General features: G+C 35.6%; 1 protein-coding gene across 8 annotated transcripts in view; it reads right to left on the bottom strand.

Moving 5' to 3' along the window:
• The window catches only part of TBCK (TBC1 domain containing kinase), a 244,075-nt gene that overhangs the window by 212,523 nt on the left and 11,351 nt on the right, over nt 1–20,201 (bottom strand). For 7 of the 8 annotated variants that reach the window (XR_013827926.1, XM_079919204.1, XM_079919201.1 and 4 more), the window contains one exon: nt 16,552–16,624. Coding sequence is in view for 6 of the 8 variants with exons in the window: in XM_079919204.1 (XP_079775330.1) it covers nt 16,552–16,624 (73 nt within the window). In the remaining 2 variants the exon portion in view is untranslated. Of the gene's footprint in view, nt 1–16,348; nt 16,384–16,551; nt 16,625–20,201 lie in introns of those variants that run through there. The other variant, XM_079919206.1, reaches the window with a different exon arrangement.

Raw genomic sequence — 20,201 nt, 5'->3', positions numbered from 1 at the left:
CCTATAAGAAAAAAATAAGATAACCATTGTAGAGTGCTTAGGACAATGTTTAGCACAAAGTATTGCACAAAATTCTGCAATTATGCTGTTGCTATCATCATCATTATTTTTGTCTAGTCCTTCCCTTTTGAGGTTCTGAATAATTTAGGATAAATAAATCATTTCTAATTTAAACTTTGCATTTGCATAAATAATTGAAATAGGTGGCTGAGGAAGCCAAAATAAAATAAGAACTCATGAACCCCATGTATATTGTTTTGCAGTATATATAGTGATCATTTCTCCACCCCAACTATCTTACAACAGAAACCATTTTGCCATGAGTATACCAATAGATTTCTGTCATAAAGAAACAAGTTTTGCTTGCTTCTTTGTGAAGCAAGTGAAAGCACTGGGTTCTCTGGTTTCTAGTTGGATAAAAATGCCAGGAAACAAAGAAATCCCCACAGAGCCATCAAGACAGTCTGATAATTAATGGATAGGACTCATTGAACTTGGAAATTTAAAGCAACTCATTCTCTCAAAAGACTGTGCTGTTTGAACAGGACCTGTCATAAAGGCAGATTCTGGAGTACTGTTGCTCTAAGAAAGGCTACAGTGAGAACAGGCCTTTCAGAGGCATAGTTCACTATTTATGCTACACTGTGACTTTAGTAGATATTTGATATTCTGTAAACCTTAGATCACTCACTAACTAGGAGTAATAACCTTAAAGTTACCTATGAAAAGTATATAGCAAAGTAACTACAATATAGTATGTGCTCAATAAAAATACTGTGTCCCTTCCTTTTCTCTATCTCTCTTGTTTATGAATGATATGATTAAATGTTTTAAATTTAAAAGTGCTCCACTTAAAGAATGTCCCAAAGCTCTTAAAAGTGCTGCTAACATTAACTTATTTAAGACCTCATATATATAATTCCCTCAGTATATACCAAGGGTTAGGGTGTAATGTGTAACACATCCTATTAAAAAGTGTAGAGAAAGCTCATTTAGATAGCTCCTAAAATTTTTTGCCAATTAATTATTGACATAATTTTTCAAGGCTAACATTTAAAAGAGTAAAGGAAAAGTTATAACTACCTTTCCACTGACCATCACCTTAATTAGCATCTATTAAAGTCAGTCAGTTTCTGTTGGTAAATCTTTTGATTGATTTTTTTGATATGTCATCTGCTTTTTTTTTTTTTTGCGGTACACGGGCCTCTCACTGTTGTGGCCTCTCCTGTTGCAGAGCACAGGCTCTGGACGCGCAGGCTCAGTGGCCACGGCTCATGGGCCTAGCCGCTCCACGGCATGTGGGATCTTCCCGGACCAGGACACGAACCCGTGTCCCCTGCATCGGCAGGCAGCCTCTTAACCACTGTGCCACCAGGGAAGCCCTGTCATCTGCTTTTGACACCACAGACAGTATTTGCTTATGTGCCAAACTATACAACATAAATATTATCTCAAGGCTTTTTAACATTACTCAAAAACCCTATAAGGAAATACTATTTTAAGATTATAATAAGCAAAAATGGCCCACTCTGTCAGGGCAAAAATCTGTTTTGAGAGAAAAATACAAAGAGCCAGCGATAGTCCTCCCCTCCTTAGTTTGAACAGCTTTTAGGTGAACTAGATGTCTGCCTGCTGACATTGTAGAAAGAGGTCCTTTTGCATACTGATGACGTGACCCTCCATCCAGAAATAGCTTCAAGAAATTTTGGCCAATTATTGCTTAAAAGAATTTCTAACCTTTAATTATGTCAAAACTGAAATCGTTTTGGAGAGTATAGTGCCATCCAGATGAATAATTTTAAAGAATGCCTTTGGACAAGTTAACTCTTCTAGGTATCTGGAGGTTAGTTTTGCTATATTTTGACAAGCTTACCCTTGCAGACTTGCTCAAATTTAAAAATTTTACGGGGGCTTATTCTATGATAGAAAAGGACATTTGACAACTTCCACTGTCAATTCTGTTTTCAAACAAAGACAATTTCTCCCATGTTTTATTCTACTGTCCACTGGGGCTAAAATCAAGTATGTGTTCAAGAAATTGATCAGATCCAATCTTGCTCTCTGAGAAAAGTCCTGACCCTGCTAGCAATTATGACTGCAACCCATATCCACACAGAGATAGGATCACCCTCCATTCAGTCAAAAATATCTTTTATTAAAACATTAAAGAAGTATTTATTATCATCAAAAACAAAGGCTATCTCAGTTTTCCAACTATCTCATCTCAGATGACCAATAGACAGAAATTGTCAAGTCACCTTTGCTGTAGCACAAGCGCCCAGTTTGGTGATTTCTGGCACCCTGTCTACCTAAAATAGTTTCATATCTAAGTTCTAGGGACTATGAGCTAGTGAATTTGCTCTAGGCCTTAATATTATTCAAAGACTACATTAAATAATCGCTTTCTACCTCACTGGATTACTTGATCTTCCAAGAGGAAGATTTAATCTAATACACCTAAGAAAAAATTAGATGCTAAGCAGTTTGGGCGATTTACTGCTAAGTAAGCAACATATTCTAACAACTTATTGCTGATATTTTTATACTGGCCTTGTTTCCTGTGACCTTACTATAAACTCACTTATTAATTCAAAGAGTAGTTTTTGTTTTTGTTTTTTTTGTGGTACGCGGCCCTCTCACTGTTGTGGCCTCTCCCATTGCGGAGCACAGGCTCCGGACGTGCAGGCTCAGTGTCCATGGCTCACGGGCCCAGCCGCTACGCGGCATGTGGGATCTTCCCAGACCGGGGCACGAACCCGTGTCCCCTGCATCGGCAGGCGGACTCTCAACCGCTGCGCCACCAGGGAAGCACCTCAAACAGTACTTTTTTAGATTCCTTAGGATTTTCCACATAAACAACCATATCATCATTAAATAGAAATATGTTTCCAACTCTTCCTCCCCTTTGTATCCTTTCTCCTCTTCCTTCTTCTTACAATCTATAGGTCTTATGTTTATTTTTGTTGACCTAGTTCATGTTTGTATTTTTATATACTGCATGCCTATGCTGCTTGCATTTCTACATACTAGCCGACAAACAATTGGAAAATAAAACAAATTTATCTATAGTCATATCAAAACATAAGATACTTAGGAATGAATTTAACAAAAGAACAAGAACTCTACACTGTAAACTATCAAACATTGCTGAGATAAGGAAGACTTAAAAATCTGGAGAGAGGGCTTCCCTGGTGGCACAGTAATTAAGAATCCCCCTGCCAATGCAGGGGACACAGGTTCAAGCCCTGGTCCAGGAAGATCCCACATGCCATGGAGCAACTAAGCCCATACACCACAACTACTGATCCTGAGCTCTAGAGCCTGCAAGCCACAACTACTGAGCCTGCGTGCCACAACTACTGAAGCCCGTGCCTAGAGGCTGTGCTCTGCAACAAGAGAAGCCACCGCAGTGAGAAGCCCGCACACTGCAACAAAGAGTAGCCCCCACTTGCCAAAACTAGAGAAAGCCCACGCACAGGAATGAAGACCCAATACAGCCAAAAATAAATTAAATAAATAAATTTAAAAAAAAATTTGGAGAGAAACAACATGTTCATTTATTGGAAGACTCAATATTGTTAAGATGTTAGTTGTTCCCAAATTTGTCCGCAGATGCAATGCAATCCCAATCAGAATACCAACAGACAGTTTTAGAAATTGAGAAAGTTATTATAAAATTTATCTGGAAATGCAAAAAACCAAGGATAGTTAAAGCAATCTTGAAACAAAAGAACAAAGTTGGGAACCTTATATTTCCTGACTTCAAGATTTACTATAAAGTTAGAGTAATTAAGACAGGCATAAGGATAGTAAAAGAGATAAATGAAACAAAATAAAGGTCAAACAGACCTACAATTACATGGCCATTTAATTTTCAATAAAAACACTAAAGCAATCCTATGGGAAAAGAAATATCTTTTAAACAAATAGAGCTGGAACAACTGGATATCCATATGGCAAAAACTGAACTTGAACACCATATACAAATATTAAATTGAGAAAGATCAAAGATCCACCATAAAATCTAAAACTATAATGCTTCTAGAAGAAAACATATGAGAATATCTTCATGACTTGGGAGAAGGCAAAGTTTTCTCAAAAAGCAATAACCAAAAAAGGAAAAATTGGTACACTAGACTTCATTCTAAATAATAACTTCTATTCATCAAGGTACACCTTAAGAATAGACAAGCCATACTGGCAGAAAATACTTGCAAAAAATATCTAGCAAAGTCTATATATGGAGAATATAGAGAATGTACAAAGAATGCCTATAAATCAATAATAAAAAGACAAATAACCCACTTAAAAATGGGATCCCCCAAATTGAACAGGTATGTATGTCACGATATGAATGTCCAATTAGTACACAGAAAGTGCCCAACATTTTGAGTCATCATGGAAATGGAAATTAAATCTACAGTGAGATACCACTTTATACTCACTATGACTCAAAGAATGAAAACATCAACTGCTGGCAAGGATATGGAGGAACTAGAGCTCTCACACATTGTTGGTAGGAAATGTAAAAGGTACAACATTTTGGAAAAAGGTCTGGTGGTTTCTAATAGTATTAATCATATACTTATATACTTATACATATACATACACAGACACATATGCTTATACATATATAAGCCATCACTTCTACTGCTACATATATATGCAGAGATATGAAAACATTTGCCCACAGAAAGACTTACGAGGGACTTCCCTGGTGGCACAGTGGTTAAGAACCCGCCTGCCAATGCAGGGGACATGGGTTCAATCCCTGGTCCAGGAAGATCCCACATGCTGCGGAGCAACTAAGCCTGTGCACCACAACTACTGAGCCTGTGCTCTGGAGCATGCGAGCCACAACTACTGAGCCTGCGTACCATAACTACTGAAGCCCGTGTGCCTAGAGCCTGTGCTCCGCAACAAGAGAAACCACCGCAATGAGAAGCATACGCACTGCAACGAAGAGTAGCCCCTGCTCTCCGCAACTAGAGAGAGCCTGCACACAGCAACGAAGACCCAATGCAGCCAAAAATAAATAAATAAGTAGATAAAGACTTATGAGAGCACTCACAGCAACTTGTTATGATAGTCAAAAACCTGGAAATATCCCAGGAGTTCATAAACAGATAACTGCTAAATAAACCATGGCATATTCAAAAAATGTAATACACCTCAACAATAAAGAGGAATGAGTTATAATATACGAAACCACATAGATGACTCTCAGAAACATGAGGGTGAGTGAAAGAATCCTTACAGAAAAGGGTATATACTGTATAATTCTAATTATATAAAGTACTAGAATTAGCAAAACTAATCTTAGGTGAAAAAAATCAGAAAAGTGGTTGCCTCTAGGAGTTGTGGGTGGGGTGAATGGCAAAGATTTACTGAGAAAAGGCATTAGGAAAATTTCTAGGATGATGGTAGAGACCTAATCTTAATGTGTATTTGGGCTACAGAGATGTATATACATTTTTCAAAACCCATCAAATGATACACAGGCTTCTGTACTTCACTGAATATAAATTTTACCTAAAAAGAAATCATAAGCATGCATATTAAATTACACTTAATGATATACATGCTGAAAGATTTAGGGATAAAGTGTACTCAATGTGCAACTGACTTTGAAATGCATCAAAATAATAGAATGAGTTAATGAGCAGGTAGTGGGAGGGACAGATATATGATAAAGCAAAAGTTGGCAAAAATGTTAACTGTAGGATAAAGGTATATTGTATAATTCCTTCAACTTTGCTATGTTTGACATTTTTATAATTAAATACTGTCAAGAAAAAAATAAGTTAGGTAATATAAAGACATTTTCAGATCACCAAAATCTGTAAGAATTTGTCAACAACAGACTTGCACTAAAAGAAATTTTAAAGGAAGTTTTTCAGGCTGAAGGAAAATGAGGCCAGATGGAAACCTGGATCAAAACAAAGGAATAAAGAGCTCAGGAAATGGTAAATATGTAGTTAAATGCAAAAGAATTGTTTTTCCTAATTTCTCAAGGTCTTTAAAGAAATTGTTTAAAGCAAAAAAATAATGTATGGTCAGATTTATAATATATATAAAGTAAATATAAATTGTAAAATGTATGACAACAATACCCAAAGGATGGGAGGACAGTAAATACTGACAGAAGTATATTGTTATAAGATTCCTACATTATATATGAATTGGCATAATATTAATCATGGAAGACTGTGATAAATTAAGGATGTACATTGTAATAGCTACCACAAGCACTTAAAAAAAGTATAGCTAAAAAGAAGACAAAAATAAAACAATAAAAAAACCCTCTGAGCCTCTTACAGACTGATTTCAAGAACTTATTTGTGTTCTTTTACATGTTGACACCTTATAATTTATCAACTCAGAAGTTTCTGCTTTTCAAACATTTCCCAATAGGAAACTGTACTGGTTAATTTCAATTTTCATTACTATTTCCTCCTTCTTTTGCCTTTCATGGGTATAGACAATACCACAGAATAAAATACAAGGTGTTCCCTTAAAGTCAGTGCAACTCCTAACACAAACCTCCTTAGTTAGTTTACTAAAGTGTCCTCACTCACTGAAGGAATTAATAGGAGGCAAAACAATGAGTAAATGAAAAAAATGCTGTGATAGTTGACTACTGAGGCTACACACATGCTTTTCTTAAAGTAGAAAGTTATCATAGGTGAAAATAATTTCCAACACAGATGGGCCCTATCATTCTCAGATCATTCTGCTGTTAAAACAAAAACAATTTTTTAATTCCCACCTCACTAGTAAAATTAGAAAATGCAGTTATTTCACCTTTTCTCTCCAATGTGTTAAATAAGTGAATGATTCTTAGAAGTTAAAAAACCCAGTACTTTTCACTTCTTCTCACAATGACCCCATCTGTTTAAATCAGACAAAGCATAGAGTATCCTCCTCTAGCAACAACTTAACTTCTTAGACCAGATATTGCCAATTGGCTGCCCATTGGCCAAATTCGGCCCATTATTTTGTTTTGTTTGGATCATGGTCTTTTAAAACTTTTTAACTACTTGAAAATGTTTAGAAATTCAGAGATTTCACGTAAGAATCCAGATTCTGAGTTCTTTTGAAAATCTGAAAGAGACAGTAACACCGGGACACATTCTTACAAGGCAACACAGGAGCTGGAGCTGAATATTAGCTGCATCTTTTTGACATGTTACCTGCTTTCCAGTTTAACCCAGTTTCAGTTCAGTACACTTCACTCAAATTATTTGCCTGGACTCAAATGAGTTTATAATCTCTATTACAAATATTCCCCATCCCAAATTTAGTCTCCTTCCTCACTCTAGTCCTTACTCTTGTGCACTCACTCACACTCTCTTTCTATCAAAATAACATGCATCTATTACTTCACTAAAAATTTCAACTGAGGATGTATTTGGCTTAAAAAAAGTGTCTCTAATGGAAAATAACAGGTCAGCATTCTATACCAACATATTTACATGGTTTCTGGCCATGTATACATGTATAAAGAATGTGGTAGGCAGAATTCTCCCAAGATTCCTGTCACCTAGGTTTTAATTCAATCACTAGTCTAGGTACTACTGTACAGGGACTTTGCAGATGGAATTAGGTTGCTAATCAGCTAATCTTAAAGTAGGGAGAGTACCCCAAATTATCCAGGAGGGCCACCGTAGTCATGTGAACCCCTAAAGTAGAAGAGCAAAGCAGAAGAGCCAGAGATTCAAAGTATCAGAAGGACTAGGCCTGCTGCTACTAGCTTTGAAGATGAAGAAATGGGGCCATGAGCCAGGGAATGCTGGTGGCTTCTAGAAGCTAAGAACAACTCCTGGCCATCAGCCAGCAAGGATCTCAGTCCTACAACAAGGATCTCAGTCCTACAACTGCCTGGAATTAAATTCTACTAACACCGGGAATAAGCCTAGAAATGGATTCTCCCCTGGGTCCTCCAGGGGAAATGTAGCCCCGCCAGCACCTTGATTTTGGCTTTGTTAGACCTGAAGCATAGAAACCACCCAAGCCCAATAGGCTTTTGATTTATAGAACTATGAGATAATAAATTTGTGTTGCTTTAACCTGCTAAACTTGTGGCAATATGTTACAGCAACAATGGAGAGCTAATACTTTGCTGATGAATGAAAAAAAAGGCTTTACACAAACCTTAACTGAACAAGACCAGCAACCATTAGTCTATATAAAGTCACACATATTTCATAAATTATTGGCACAGCTATAAAATCTACCTTGATATCTCCTCAAAAAGGAATCTCTCATCAGTTTCAAATCTTGCATTCTCCCCAAAGCGCCTACTTTCCTGTCTGGCCTTTAGCGGGCTTTGGGGAATTATGCTCTTGGAATGCTCTAACTGATAAAAGTGTTTTGCCCATTTGAAGGCTTGAATCACTCTAGCTTGTCCAGATAGTTTGTGCAAACAATGTGATTTATGTTGAACACCTGCTTCCTTCTGTGTGTGTGTGGGGGGTGGTCTGGAGCATCATTAACTGCAATCAGTCACACAGGCATTAATGTACCTTTGTGACCAACCCCCAATACAAATTCTCACTCCTAGGCTCAGGCCAGCCTTCTCTAATAGGCAATACTTTGTGCATGTTGTCACAATTTTTGTGCTGCAGAAATTAAGGACATCTTCTACAACTCTCCTGGGAGAGAACTCTGGAAAGCCTGTGCCTGGTTTCCGCCATATTTTGCCCCATTGTTTTCTCTTTGTTGGATTTTGCTTTGCATCCTTTTGCTGCAATGAGTATAATGTAACCATGAGTATAATAACATCTGAGTCCTGTGAGTGCTTCTATTGAATCACTGAAGCTGGGAGTGGTCTTGGTGACCCCTGACACATCACAGTTCCCACCATCTCAGCCAAAATGATTTACTAATACGAAAGAGAACACCAAATATGACACTTGCCATAAGACTAAAAAATTTTCCCAAATCTTTACTAACCAAATTGAGGTAGGCAGAATTCTAAGATGGTTCCCCAAATCCCTGTACCCTGATGTACACCTGGCATAATCCCCAAGACTATGAATATGATGGATTTTACCCTCATGATCACATTATATTCTATGGTGCAGCTGACCTTATCACATGAGTCCTTGAAATCTGGATCTAGAGATTAGAGACAGGAAATAAGAGAGATTCCAGGCATGAGCAAGATGTGATACAAGGGATATCATCCATTGCTGGCTTTGGAGATGGAGAAAGCCACATGATAAGGAATGCAGATGGCTTCCAGGAGCTGAGAGCAGCCCCTCATCAATAGTAATCAAGGAAACAGGGACCTCATTCATACAGTTGCAAGGAACTGGATTCTGCCAACAACCTGAATGAGCTTAGAAGTGGATTCTTCCCCAGAGTCATGAGAAAGGAAATCGACAATTTGTTTCCTCGAATCACTCCATTTTTAAAGAAAATAATAAATCTCAGAAATAAATATATTTCCAAGAAAATAATAAACAAATTACCAAGATACATTTGCAATATACTTTCACCAAAACTCATTTGTTTGGGAAATATAATTATGACACATGATTAAAATGAAGATAATAGGGAAATAGAATTCAAACTGCATGACTAAACTAAAAACATAATTAGTTCATTTAACAGTTAATTTATAACACATTAACTATATACAAACTCTCATGCTAACAATTTCGGGAGACAGAAAAAGTAAAAAATGCTGTATGCATGTTAAAAATGTATGGTTAATTAAGGGAAAGTAAACCATACCTTCCTTAATTAAATAATTGCAAGGAAAATAATTATAATTTAGGAGGGGAAAGGTACCTTACAACTAGAGAGATACAATGTAATAAAGGAATTTGGAGGAGAAAAATACAATTTGTGCTTTGGTTCAGTGGTATGGTATAGAGGCAGACAGAGGTAAGTGAATTACTTGAAGAAGTGTTATGTACACTGTGCTATCTACATTGGGCAAAAAGACAGCTTGGTCTTCAACAGGGTGTATTTCAATTCTCTGGCACTCAATTTCTTCAACCATGTATTGGCAACAATGAAAATACTTGAACAATTTAGATACTCTGGAAGTAATTTAGAGAGTTTAAAGTCAGGTCCTATGCCTATAAAATGCATTTTCTTCACACACACACACACACACACACACACAAATGGAGAAACACAAAATGTTTTTGAGCAGGGAATGGACTCATCTATAACAATATTAATATAGCAGCAGAAAGTAGGAGTAACTGGAGTATGGAAAGACGAAAAGCAGGAAGACCAGTCAGGAGAATGCTGCAATGCAACAGTCAAGCTCTTTGTTAATGAAGCCTGAATTAAACAATGTAGAGGACAGCAGAGACAAGAGAAATATCACAGCGGTGGTATTAACAATACTTGACTGGCAAATAGAATAAACGATACAAGAGAGGGAGAAAGCAAAAGATGGCTGCAAGATTCCATGCCTGGTGAAGACCATCTTTTTTTGGTATTATTTTCTGTCTTTAAACAAGACAAGTAAAATTGGAAGAAAAATATACATCAGTTATATAAATCTTTAAGTTACTTGACTATACTGTGGTAATTTCAAATGCATTTTGAAACTAGGGCCCTTGAAGGCAAAAAATGTATGAGAGCCTTAACTACCACCACCAGGTTATATTCTAAAATAAGAGTATCTACTACCTATTTCTCATGACTATGACCTGTGGCTCATTAGCCATCTGTGGAGCATATTCTAGAACGTGTTCAAAATTCTTTGGCATATCTAATTCAGTGAGTAGGCAATCGTTTAATAGGGGCAAATAAAACTTACTCATCCGAGTAAGTCATATCATGTTTTCCATCAAGCTAGTGAACAGCTGCAGACATAGCCTGCTTCCCATCAAAGTCTCATGTATAACCTCTGCAATGTTGATGGTTCTCTGGTAAATTTTCAAAATCATAACCCTAAAAACATATGACAAACTACATTTCATTAAAGAAACTTGCCTGCACTACTCACCCTGCCTTCACTTGCAAATGTAAGGACAACGCAGGAGCTTTACTGCAAGTGCCAAAACTCTGCTGAATATCTGTCGTGAACTATACTTGCTGGCACTTTTATAGATTAAGAAAAAGTACATGCTCTGAATAACACAAACAGGAAATGCTTTCCAAATAGCACCTAGACTTAAAAGACAAACCATTTCCCTCATGCTTGTTTTAATAGGAGTGACAAAAGGTATACCTCTTTTTTAACATTTTCTGGAAAATATTTTATAAATGAGATGAAATTTAAATTTCTCCACTTTTCAGTACCTTGAATCTGGCTTTAGGGTAGCAATTAAATAGATTCACAGGCACCAAATATGAGATGATTTCAAACAAATCTTTCAAACGCTGTACTTTTTTTCTTGAAATGTACTGGTTATAGGAGTTTAATTGAATTCCATGCTTCTATGTTTCCAGCAAATAATTTTGATCATTTAACTGAAACTGGAGAGTATACTGGCAAGAGAGAACTCTGGCACAAGTAACATATAAAAACCACTGAAAAGAGAGAAGCTTTCTCCAAAATTAATTCCTCATATTCAAGCTTGAATAGACTCTAAAGAAAATGAGTTTTCTCTTTCAAACCAGGTTAGCAAACTACCCTCACAAATAACATTATTTCATAAAAGACTCACTCAATTATAAGCTTCAGGTCATAGCACAAAATTATTATTTTTGGTTTGGATAACATGAATTCTCAAAAGGGTTTTATGGCTATTAAAATTATAACAAGAAAGAACACTTAATTTTCTAGTGAGATCTGAAACCTCAAGATAGTCTTAAGTTACAATACATTTGTAATACGAATTACTACCATAATGTTTTAGTACAATATTGCTTAGTTAAGTGATATTAAATTTATCATGAAAAAAGTTAGTGAGTAAATTGATACAAGACTCTTCTCTAAGTTTCTAGTTTTCATTCCTCTATCCCCCATCCCACCAATTTTACAGAAAACGCAAAATTTTCTTCAAAATATAAATCCAGTAAGATATATGCCTTAAATGATGCTTAAGTTTGGACAAAGAACTGCAAATAACTACCAGACAACTGGCAGCTTACAGTTTTGCAACAGTTAGAGACAGATGTACAAGTAAAAATCATGGATCTCAAATAGCAATCCCATCTAAATAGATTTCCTGTTTACTTTGCATCAGCCTTTCTTACAGGTGCAGGGTGCTTACTTTTGGCAGTAGGGGAAAGAACTGATTTATAAACCGTAAGAACATCTTCTCACTTTCCATAAATAGGTTATAGAATTAATTAAAACTGCAGCACATCAGCTCTGCACATGAAACCTGCTCTGTTATTGGAGACTAATGTAATCCAAATATGTGGAAAGTCAAATAGTTTTCAACAAAGCTAATTTAGATGGATGGATCAGATAACAACTTGAAACTGAACCTGACAGAATCATTTCTACTCAAAGGCAGTAAGTGCTGAATGTTATATCCCAAAATGAACAAGGAAAATATTGAATTTTAATCTATTACCAGAATGATTAAAAACAATACTTTACAAAAACATTTAAAAATATCTCACCTGAAGAAATTACAAAGACCCATAAGACTACCATACGTTCTATTTTAAATAAATGAAAAAGACCATGTAAATGTCATGAAAGACAGTATGAAATCTGCATTTAATCCTATTGATGTTCTGCTACCTACTCAAAGAATATGCTTCCATCTATAACATTTTATCCTAATGAAGACATATATAAGGGTATTGAAGAAAGGTGGCTTCTTTATACCTTTACACTGTTGAGGCTACTGGTAACCATTGCTATGAGATTTATTATCTCTAAAACAACGATAAATGATGACAAGCACAGAAAAGTAAAACTTTTCATGAGCTAATGGATTTAATCTTATTGACAAAGCAATGGCAATTATATCCTTATATAGTATAATCAAAAGTAAATAAAGTAAAAGGGTAGAGTGAGGTAAAATGATGAAAATGGAAATTTGTCTTCTGAGTCACCAGCTTCTCTCTCCTTTAGTTCTCTTCAGTAGGTAAAGGAAGGACAGATATGGGCAAAGAGGGAAATGTGGAGATCAGAAGGAACATCCTACAGTTACTACCACCCTGATGACAAGAACTACTCTACTTGTGGCTTATAGAGTCCTCTGGAATGGCTGGGAGCACAAGACCATGGGTAACATCAATTTACATGATGTAGAGCAATTCCAATCATAGCATAGCTATGTCCTCTGATACTTCTGGATATTCCCTTAATAATCTGTCCTCTTCATAGGGTAAACTTCTTCCTTTTTTCTGTCCCAAGTCCCCTAATGAGTATTGAATAATTTTAGGAACTTTATTTTCCAGTTGGTGTTAATGTTGATTTAGTATTTCATTCCTACCTTTTCCCATTTTTTTTTTTTTTTTTTTTTTAGTACTTGTATGATCTCCAAGACTTCTGTGACAGCCAGACTCTAAGATGCTCCAATGCCCCCTGACTCCTGGGATTCACATTCTTGTGTCGTCCTCTCCCACACTGAATAGAATTAATGGCTGACCTCTGTATCCAATGAGCTATAGCAATGTGTGGCTCCTCAGGAGAGGTCATAAAAGGCATTGCCGCTTCCACCTTGCTTTCTCTCATCTCTTAGATTGCTCACTCACTCACTCTGAGAAGCCAACCACCATATTGTGAGAATAGCCAAGAGGTCTATGGAAAAGCCCTCTGTCAACAACTGGCACCAAATGAGTGAGCTAACTTAGAAACAGTTGACTGAATCCCCAGTCAAGCTTTCAGAAGACTACAGTCCCAGCTGATATACTGCAATGTCATGAGATCCTGAGCTAAAACCACCCAGCTAAATGTTCTTGAATTCCTGACCCAGGGAAATTGTATAAATTGATAAATGTTTATTATTGTTTTAAGCTGCTAAGTGTTGAGGTAATTTGTTAAGCAGCAATAACTAATTCATACTATTTCTTCTTATAGAAACAAAGAAATACAAACAAGTATGCCACTGGATGAAGCATCTTCATTAACAACATAACATTGTTGCTATATGAGAGACTCACAACTCAAGCCAAGTAAATAACTCAACAGGCTTTTAAAAATTTTTTGAAGTATAACTTACATAGGCAAAATGCACACTCTTAAGTGTACACGTCAGTGAATTTTGACAAGTTTTGCAAGAACATGCACCATAAGTAATACCCTAATCAAGATGTAAAAATTTCCATTCCACAGATAGTTCAGTCAAGGCTATTTTGAATCAGTACTTGTATTGCCCTCTTCCCAACCAGAGTCAAGCACTATTTTTATATCTATCACAGTAGATGAGTTTTGATTGCTCTAGAACTTCATATAAATGGAAGAATATGATTTTTGTGTCTGGCTTCTTTTGCTCAGCATAATATTTCTAAGGTTCATCATGTTGTTGTATCAGTAGTTTATTCCATTTTATTGTTGATTAATATACCACAATCTGCTTACCCATTCTCCCATTGATGGACACTTGAGTTCTTCCCAGTTTGGGGCTACTATGAATAATGTTTCTGGGAACATTCTTGTGCAAATATTTTGGTGGGCATGCATTTTTTCTTTCTCTTGATTAAATGCCAAAGCAGGGCTGGGACTACAGGGAGGCAAATGATGTACCTCTTGGGCACAAATTTAAGGAGATCCTCTACCTAGGAGGAGGATTGCTGGATCATAAAATAGATGTTTCTAAAACAACTTGCCTTTTATATTATAGCACTGAATTTTACACTTAGACTTGTCATGGGTTCTTCTGTCAAAAAAATCTACCATTTAAGTAATGGGGAATAGCAGGTTAATATACTAGTATAACATATTAGTATTAGAAAACATATGCTTATAAAGGCAATTGATTAATATATTATCACATGTAATTCATATTAAATAAAATATAAAGCTGACAATAACTTCCTCTAGAATGATCCCTAGTTCAAGTAAAACTCCTTGTTCTACAGATATGAAAAATGATTAAGAGACCGGTCCAAGGCTGCCTAGCTAGTTAGTGGCTTTTTCATCATACATATTGCATTGTAAATCTTTATACAAATTTAACCCAAACTCAGTTAAAATTCCTAAAGACATGACTACAATTGGTTTTCAATTTTAATGTCAACTAGCTTTCACAGAGAACTTTTTTTGTTTTTTTGCATTGGTGGCCTATAAATTAAAGTGTAAATTTAAACTGGTGGGCAAAGAGTAATATGTTCTTAAAAAAATACAATTAAAGATTTGTGACATGCAAAAATTATGCCTATAAAAACATATTTACTAAGTTAGGTTAAATATATAGAAAAGTCACTTTTATCACCATGGTCAGATTAGACTTTTCTAAAAAAGCAAGTGACGCAACTGGATACTTGATATCTGCATCTTTCATTCCAGCGACCACTTAAAACCAAACCATTTAAAGTAGCAAGGAAAGTATTTTTATTCAATTTATTTGTTTTGCTGCTATTAAATTACTACCATTTAATAAGATACACATTTTTCCCCCGTTGCAAAAGATTTATCTTCATCTATAATATAGCAATGATTAAAGAGTATTGACTAAGAATAAGAATATTTCTTTAATGTAGGATGGATAATTACAATCCTATAAAGGCTCATGGCAAATATTTTTCATTGGTTTAGTACAACTTAATTCATTAAAGAAACATTTTTCATAATTTTAAGATAATTTCAGAAAATCTGTGAAGAAGCTCATTTAATAGTGTATTTGGGGCTTCCCTGGTGGCGCAGTGGTTGAGAGTCCGCCTGCCAATGCAGGTGACACAGGTTCGTGCCCCGGTCCGGGAAGATCCCACATGCCGCGGAGCGGCTGGGCCCGTGAGCCATGGCCACTGAGCCTGCACGTCCGGAGCCTGCTCCGCAACAGGAGAGGTCACAACAGTGAGAGGCCCGCGTACCAAAAAAAAAAATAGTATATTTGTAAGAGAGTTTAGACCACTTTTCTTGCCAAAAATGCCTTAGAAAGTAAATTTCATGTGTCATTGAAATAACTGAATTTATACTTTTTTTTTTTTTTTTTTTTTTGCATCGGCAGGCAGACTCTCAACCACTGCACCACCAGGGAAGCCCCTGAAATAACTGAATTTAAACTGTATGATTATGTTCCACCCAAGCCATGATTATTATTTCTCTCTATTCTTCAATCTAGCCTTCTACACAGTTCACTATGTCCTATGTCCCTAAGAATACCAGTGCCCTGTGAGAAGTTACCATGTACTTCTCTCAGGAAATACTCTTAAAACTCAGCTAGAGAAATGCTTTGTACTAAAAAGATTTCAAATTTTCCTGTATATCCTCTTTACTAATTTTTTGTCAAGTACTTTGCAGAATGCTTACCTCACAAAAGCTGAACACTGGATAATGTCAATGTTGAATTTCTATGAGGCCTGTGAATTAAATTTCCTAAAGTGAAAATTTACACCTGGATTTTATCATTAAACAAGTAACAGAAGAAACTAAAATCCTGTAGTTTTTAGTTAAAATGCCTTTTGTTTGCCAATTTCTGCTTTTCATGTAATTGTCCTGATATTATACAGTACCTCACAGGTTTCCCTTCTCGAAGCAAGTCTTCTAGACTCTGTTCACAGTGTTCAGCCACCACCACCAGTCTCTCTGAGTAAAAAAAAAACACCAACTCCACTTTATATTTGATTAACACAATGTTTTAATAACAAAATAATATACCCCACTAAAGTTATTAACATACAGTACAAATGATATTTTAAAAGAGCTTTTCAAAGTCTACATTAACTACATAAAAATCAAATATGTAGAATAACAGGATAAATGTGTAATAAAACAACACATTAAATAACAATTTTTCATCTTGTGTTTTTCTCTAGAATTTCTCCCATATGCATCAGGAAAAACAGCTGGGAAAGTTTACCTTTGGCAAAAAGAAGTAATCCTTCTTCTGACACAGACTAGGAGAAGAAAAAGCTTGGATGAAGATATAAAGAAATTTTGAAGTGAAGGGGAAATTGGGAGCTAGGGACAAACTGTCTTGATGGTCTGGTTCAAATATAAGGTTTTTGAAACTGAGTTCAGAAATTTGAGAAAAGTAGAAATGTTCTGAATCATGACTATGGAGAAAGAACAGAAAATCAACTTGGGGTTACTTGTAACATCATGGGGCTTGCTGAGATTAGTAATAATATAAAATTTTGGTGGGCACAATCTATATCATGATGTAATTTTTATTTTCCAACAGATCAACTGTTTAGGAATAAGACAGCACCGTTTTGAAGGTCTATACATTTTTAATGTAATCATCAGGTACCTAGTGACTAACACGTTGTCTGACACAGCAGCAGATCAACAAACTCTTTTCCTTTTTAGATAAAAGAATGTCTTTCATTTGAAAATGAAAAACGGCAAAGGTAGAAAACTGAGAGCAGAAGATGGGAAGGACTGATTCAAGGTATGGTCTTGCCTGCTGGGAGGAGAGATGAAGGACAATGGTACACAGGCAATCATGTGAGGTGTGGGGGCAGGATATTGTATGGGTCACATCTTGGAAGCTCAAACTGAGGTGGTGGCATTATATAGAATGATCTGAAACACAAAATTTTAAAACTATTAATGAAAACTATCACTTTCAGAAAAATACTCCAAGTGATCTAAACTTAAAGAAAATTAAATTTGAAAGAACATTTAATGAGGAGAAACAAAGGAAAAAAATAGGAAAGCAAGTTGAGATAAAAGTTCTAGTTCTTCAATTCAATAAAGAAAAGAGCATGCAAAGTTGAATGCCAAGCAATTTAGCACAACTGTGAAGTTCTAGAAGGAAAAAGTAAATAATATTGTCAGAAAACCAAAATGGGAAGCAGCATTCCTTTGTTTTCCCTCTTACCACATTTTGTCAATTTTCCTTACACCTATCTGGCTACCTCTCCTCAGTCTCCTCTGTAGACTGGTACCTCTTCTACCCAAATTTAAATGCTTCTAGTACCTCCACCTTTGATTCTGGGTCTTCAGACTGTGTTTTCTCCTTATTTACTTCCAAGGTTGAAAGACTCTTAAATTTTATCTCAAGCCCAGAACTCTCTTCTGAACTCCAGGCTTTTATAGCCAGTTTCTCACTTTAATATAAAAGTTACCTCAAACACAACAGGACTCAAACTGAATTTATATTTTGCTCCTTAAGCCTTTCCCTTTAGTACTGTTTCAGTAAATGGTACCACTATCCTGCCAGCTGCTCCAGCTACAAATTTAGGAGTAATCTCCCTTTCTCAAATCCAAAGAAAAAGCCCTGCTATTTCTATTTCCCATATGTTTCCAGAATCTGTAAAGTTTGCTCCATCTGCCACAATCTGGGTCCAATCCAACATCATCCCTCGTTAGATTACTACAACAATCTCTTAACTAATCTTCTCATATTAATTCTTATTCCCCCTCCGACATATTTTCATACTAAAACCTAAGCGATAATATAATAATTAATAAATCTGAATACGTAACTCCCTGTCTAGCTTTATTTTTTGTTATTTTGTCTGTCACTCACCAACTTAACAGTTACACTGGTCTTCCTTTCCCTTTCCTACCTTAAAATACTAGCACATGGATTCCCATTGTCTAAAATGATCTTCCTTGTTCCTCCTCCCAGTTAACTCCTATCATGAAACATAGTGGTTAAGAGCACAGACTATTCTGTCTGGGCTCAAATTTTAGGTTTAATACTCATTAGTTATGTGACCTTGGGGGAGTTTGCTAACCTCTCTATGCCAAGGTTTCCTCTTCCGTAAAACAACAGTACCTACCTCATAAAACTGTTGTGAGGTTGAAATGAGTTAATACATAATAAGAACCTGGCACATAAGAAGCCCTAAGAGTTAGCTATTATTATTATTCATTACTCAGTTAAATATGATTTCCTCCAGGAACACTTTCCTGGTCCCCCCCAAATCAATTTACTCCTCCTATCATATAATCTATTCCACTATGTACTTTTCTTTTGTAGCACTTATTTCAACTCCTAAAGATCTGTAGACATTTTTATCTAATGCCTTTGTTCTCTACTAGATAATGCATTTCATGATAGCAGGAAGGATACTGGTCTTGTTTAAAATGCATCCCCAGTGTCTAGAATTATACCTCAAACATATAAGCATCTAATTAAAAAATACCTGTTAAATGAGTTAACTTGAGCAAAGGCTCAATGTAGCCATTAGAAATGAATGAGACTCACATAATGACAGTCATTGTCTAAACAGAAGTGTGTCCTGCATAGGAAAGTATATGCCTATGTTGTAAACTAGGCATAATAACACCACATTAGTACTGATTTTAATGTAAAACAAAACCATCAGAATATGTTAAAATGTGCATATCCCATTAATGAATAATTTTTAATTATATATTCATAAGTCTCCATATCTATGAAGGATTTTCAAAGTGTTTGGCATTAGCCTAAAATTTGTCAGGCTTAAAATGATTTAGGGAAAAAAAAATTATCAGGCTTCTTCAGGAAACTCCTTTAAAATATCATAAGCCAGAGTTTGCCAAAGCTTTAGGATATTATGGACCTTTAAAGTATTACTGTAAGACAGCAGAACCATAATCCTTGGCAGAATATCACAGATTCTCCCAGAGGTAACATAGTGTATACCAAAACAATGTTTCCAATATGAACCAGTTTTTTCAAAATATCGTTAGAGAGTCTTCATTCTGAAACTCAGGGCCACTATTTGAAAATAACTTCTGTTTGTTATAAAATAATATATTTCACAGAATAAAATATGACAGAAATATTTGAGAATCATAATGTGCCAAATATAAGTCAGCAATGTAGTGGCATTATTTATAAAAAACAAATGTGACACCAAGATGAACTTTAAAGAGTAGAACATACAAGAACCGTGAAATAATCTTTCTTCTAACAAATAGTTGATGAATGCCAAGTATAACTGTAGCATACATACAGTTTGAACTGTATGTTTTAAGTCAATGCTAAGAAATGGAAGAGAGTACAGTATTAAGCAAGACAGATAATAAAGTAGTTGAATAAAAAGAGGGACTAAAACAGACTGAAAGATTAAAAGAAACTTTTTTAACTTAAAGAAACTTAAAGAAATTGTAAATGCGTTAAAACATGAAAGGTTATTAGAATATAGTTACTGCATCATTCTTTTGTTATTCACATTAAAAACTGAGACTAGCTCATTACCTTTTAAAGAGAATCTCTAAATAA

Source organism: Stenella coeruleoalba, assembly GCF_951394435.1.
Source record: "Stenella coeruleoalba genome assembly, chromosome: 4".
Taxonomy (NCBI): Eukaryota; Metazoa; Chordata; class Mammalia; order Artiodactyla; family Delphinidae; genus Stenella; species Stenella coeruleoalba.
The sequence above is the reverse complement of the archived record's forward strand: the minus strand, read 5'-3'. Positions and strand labels throughout refer to the sequence as shown.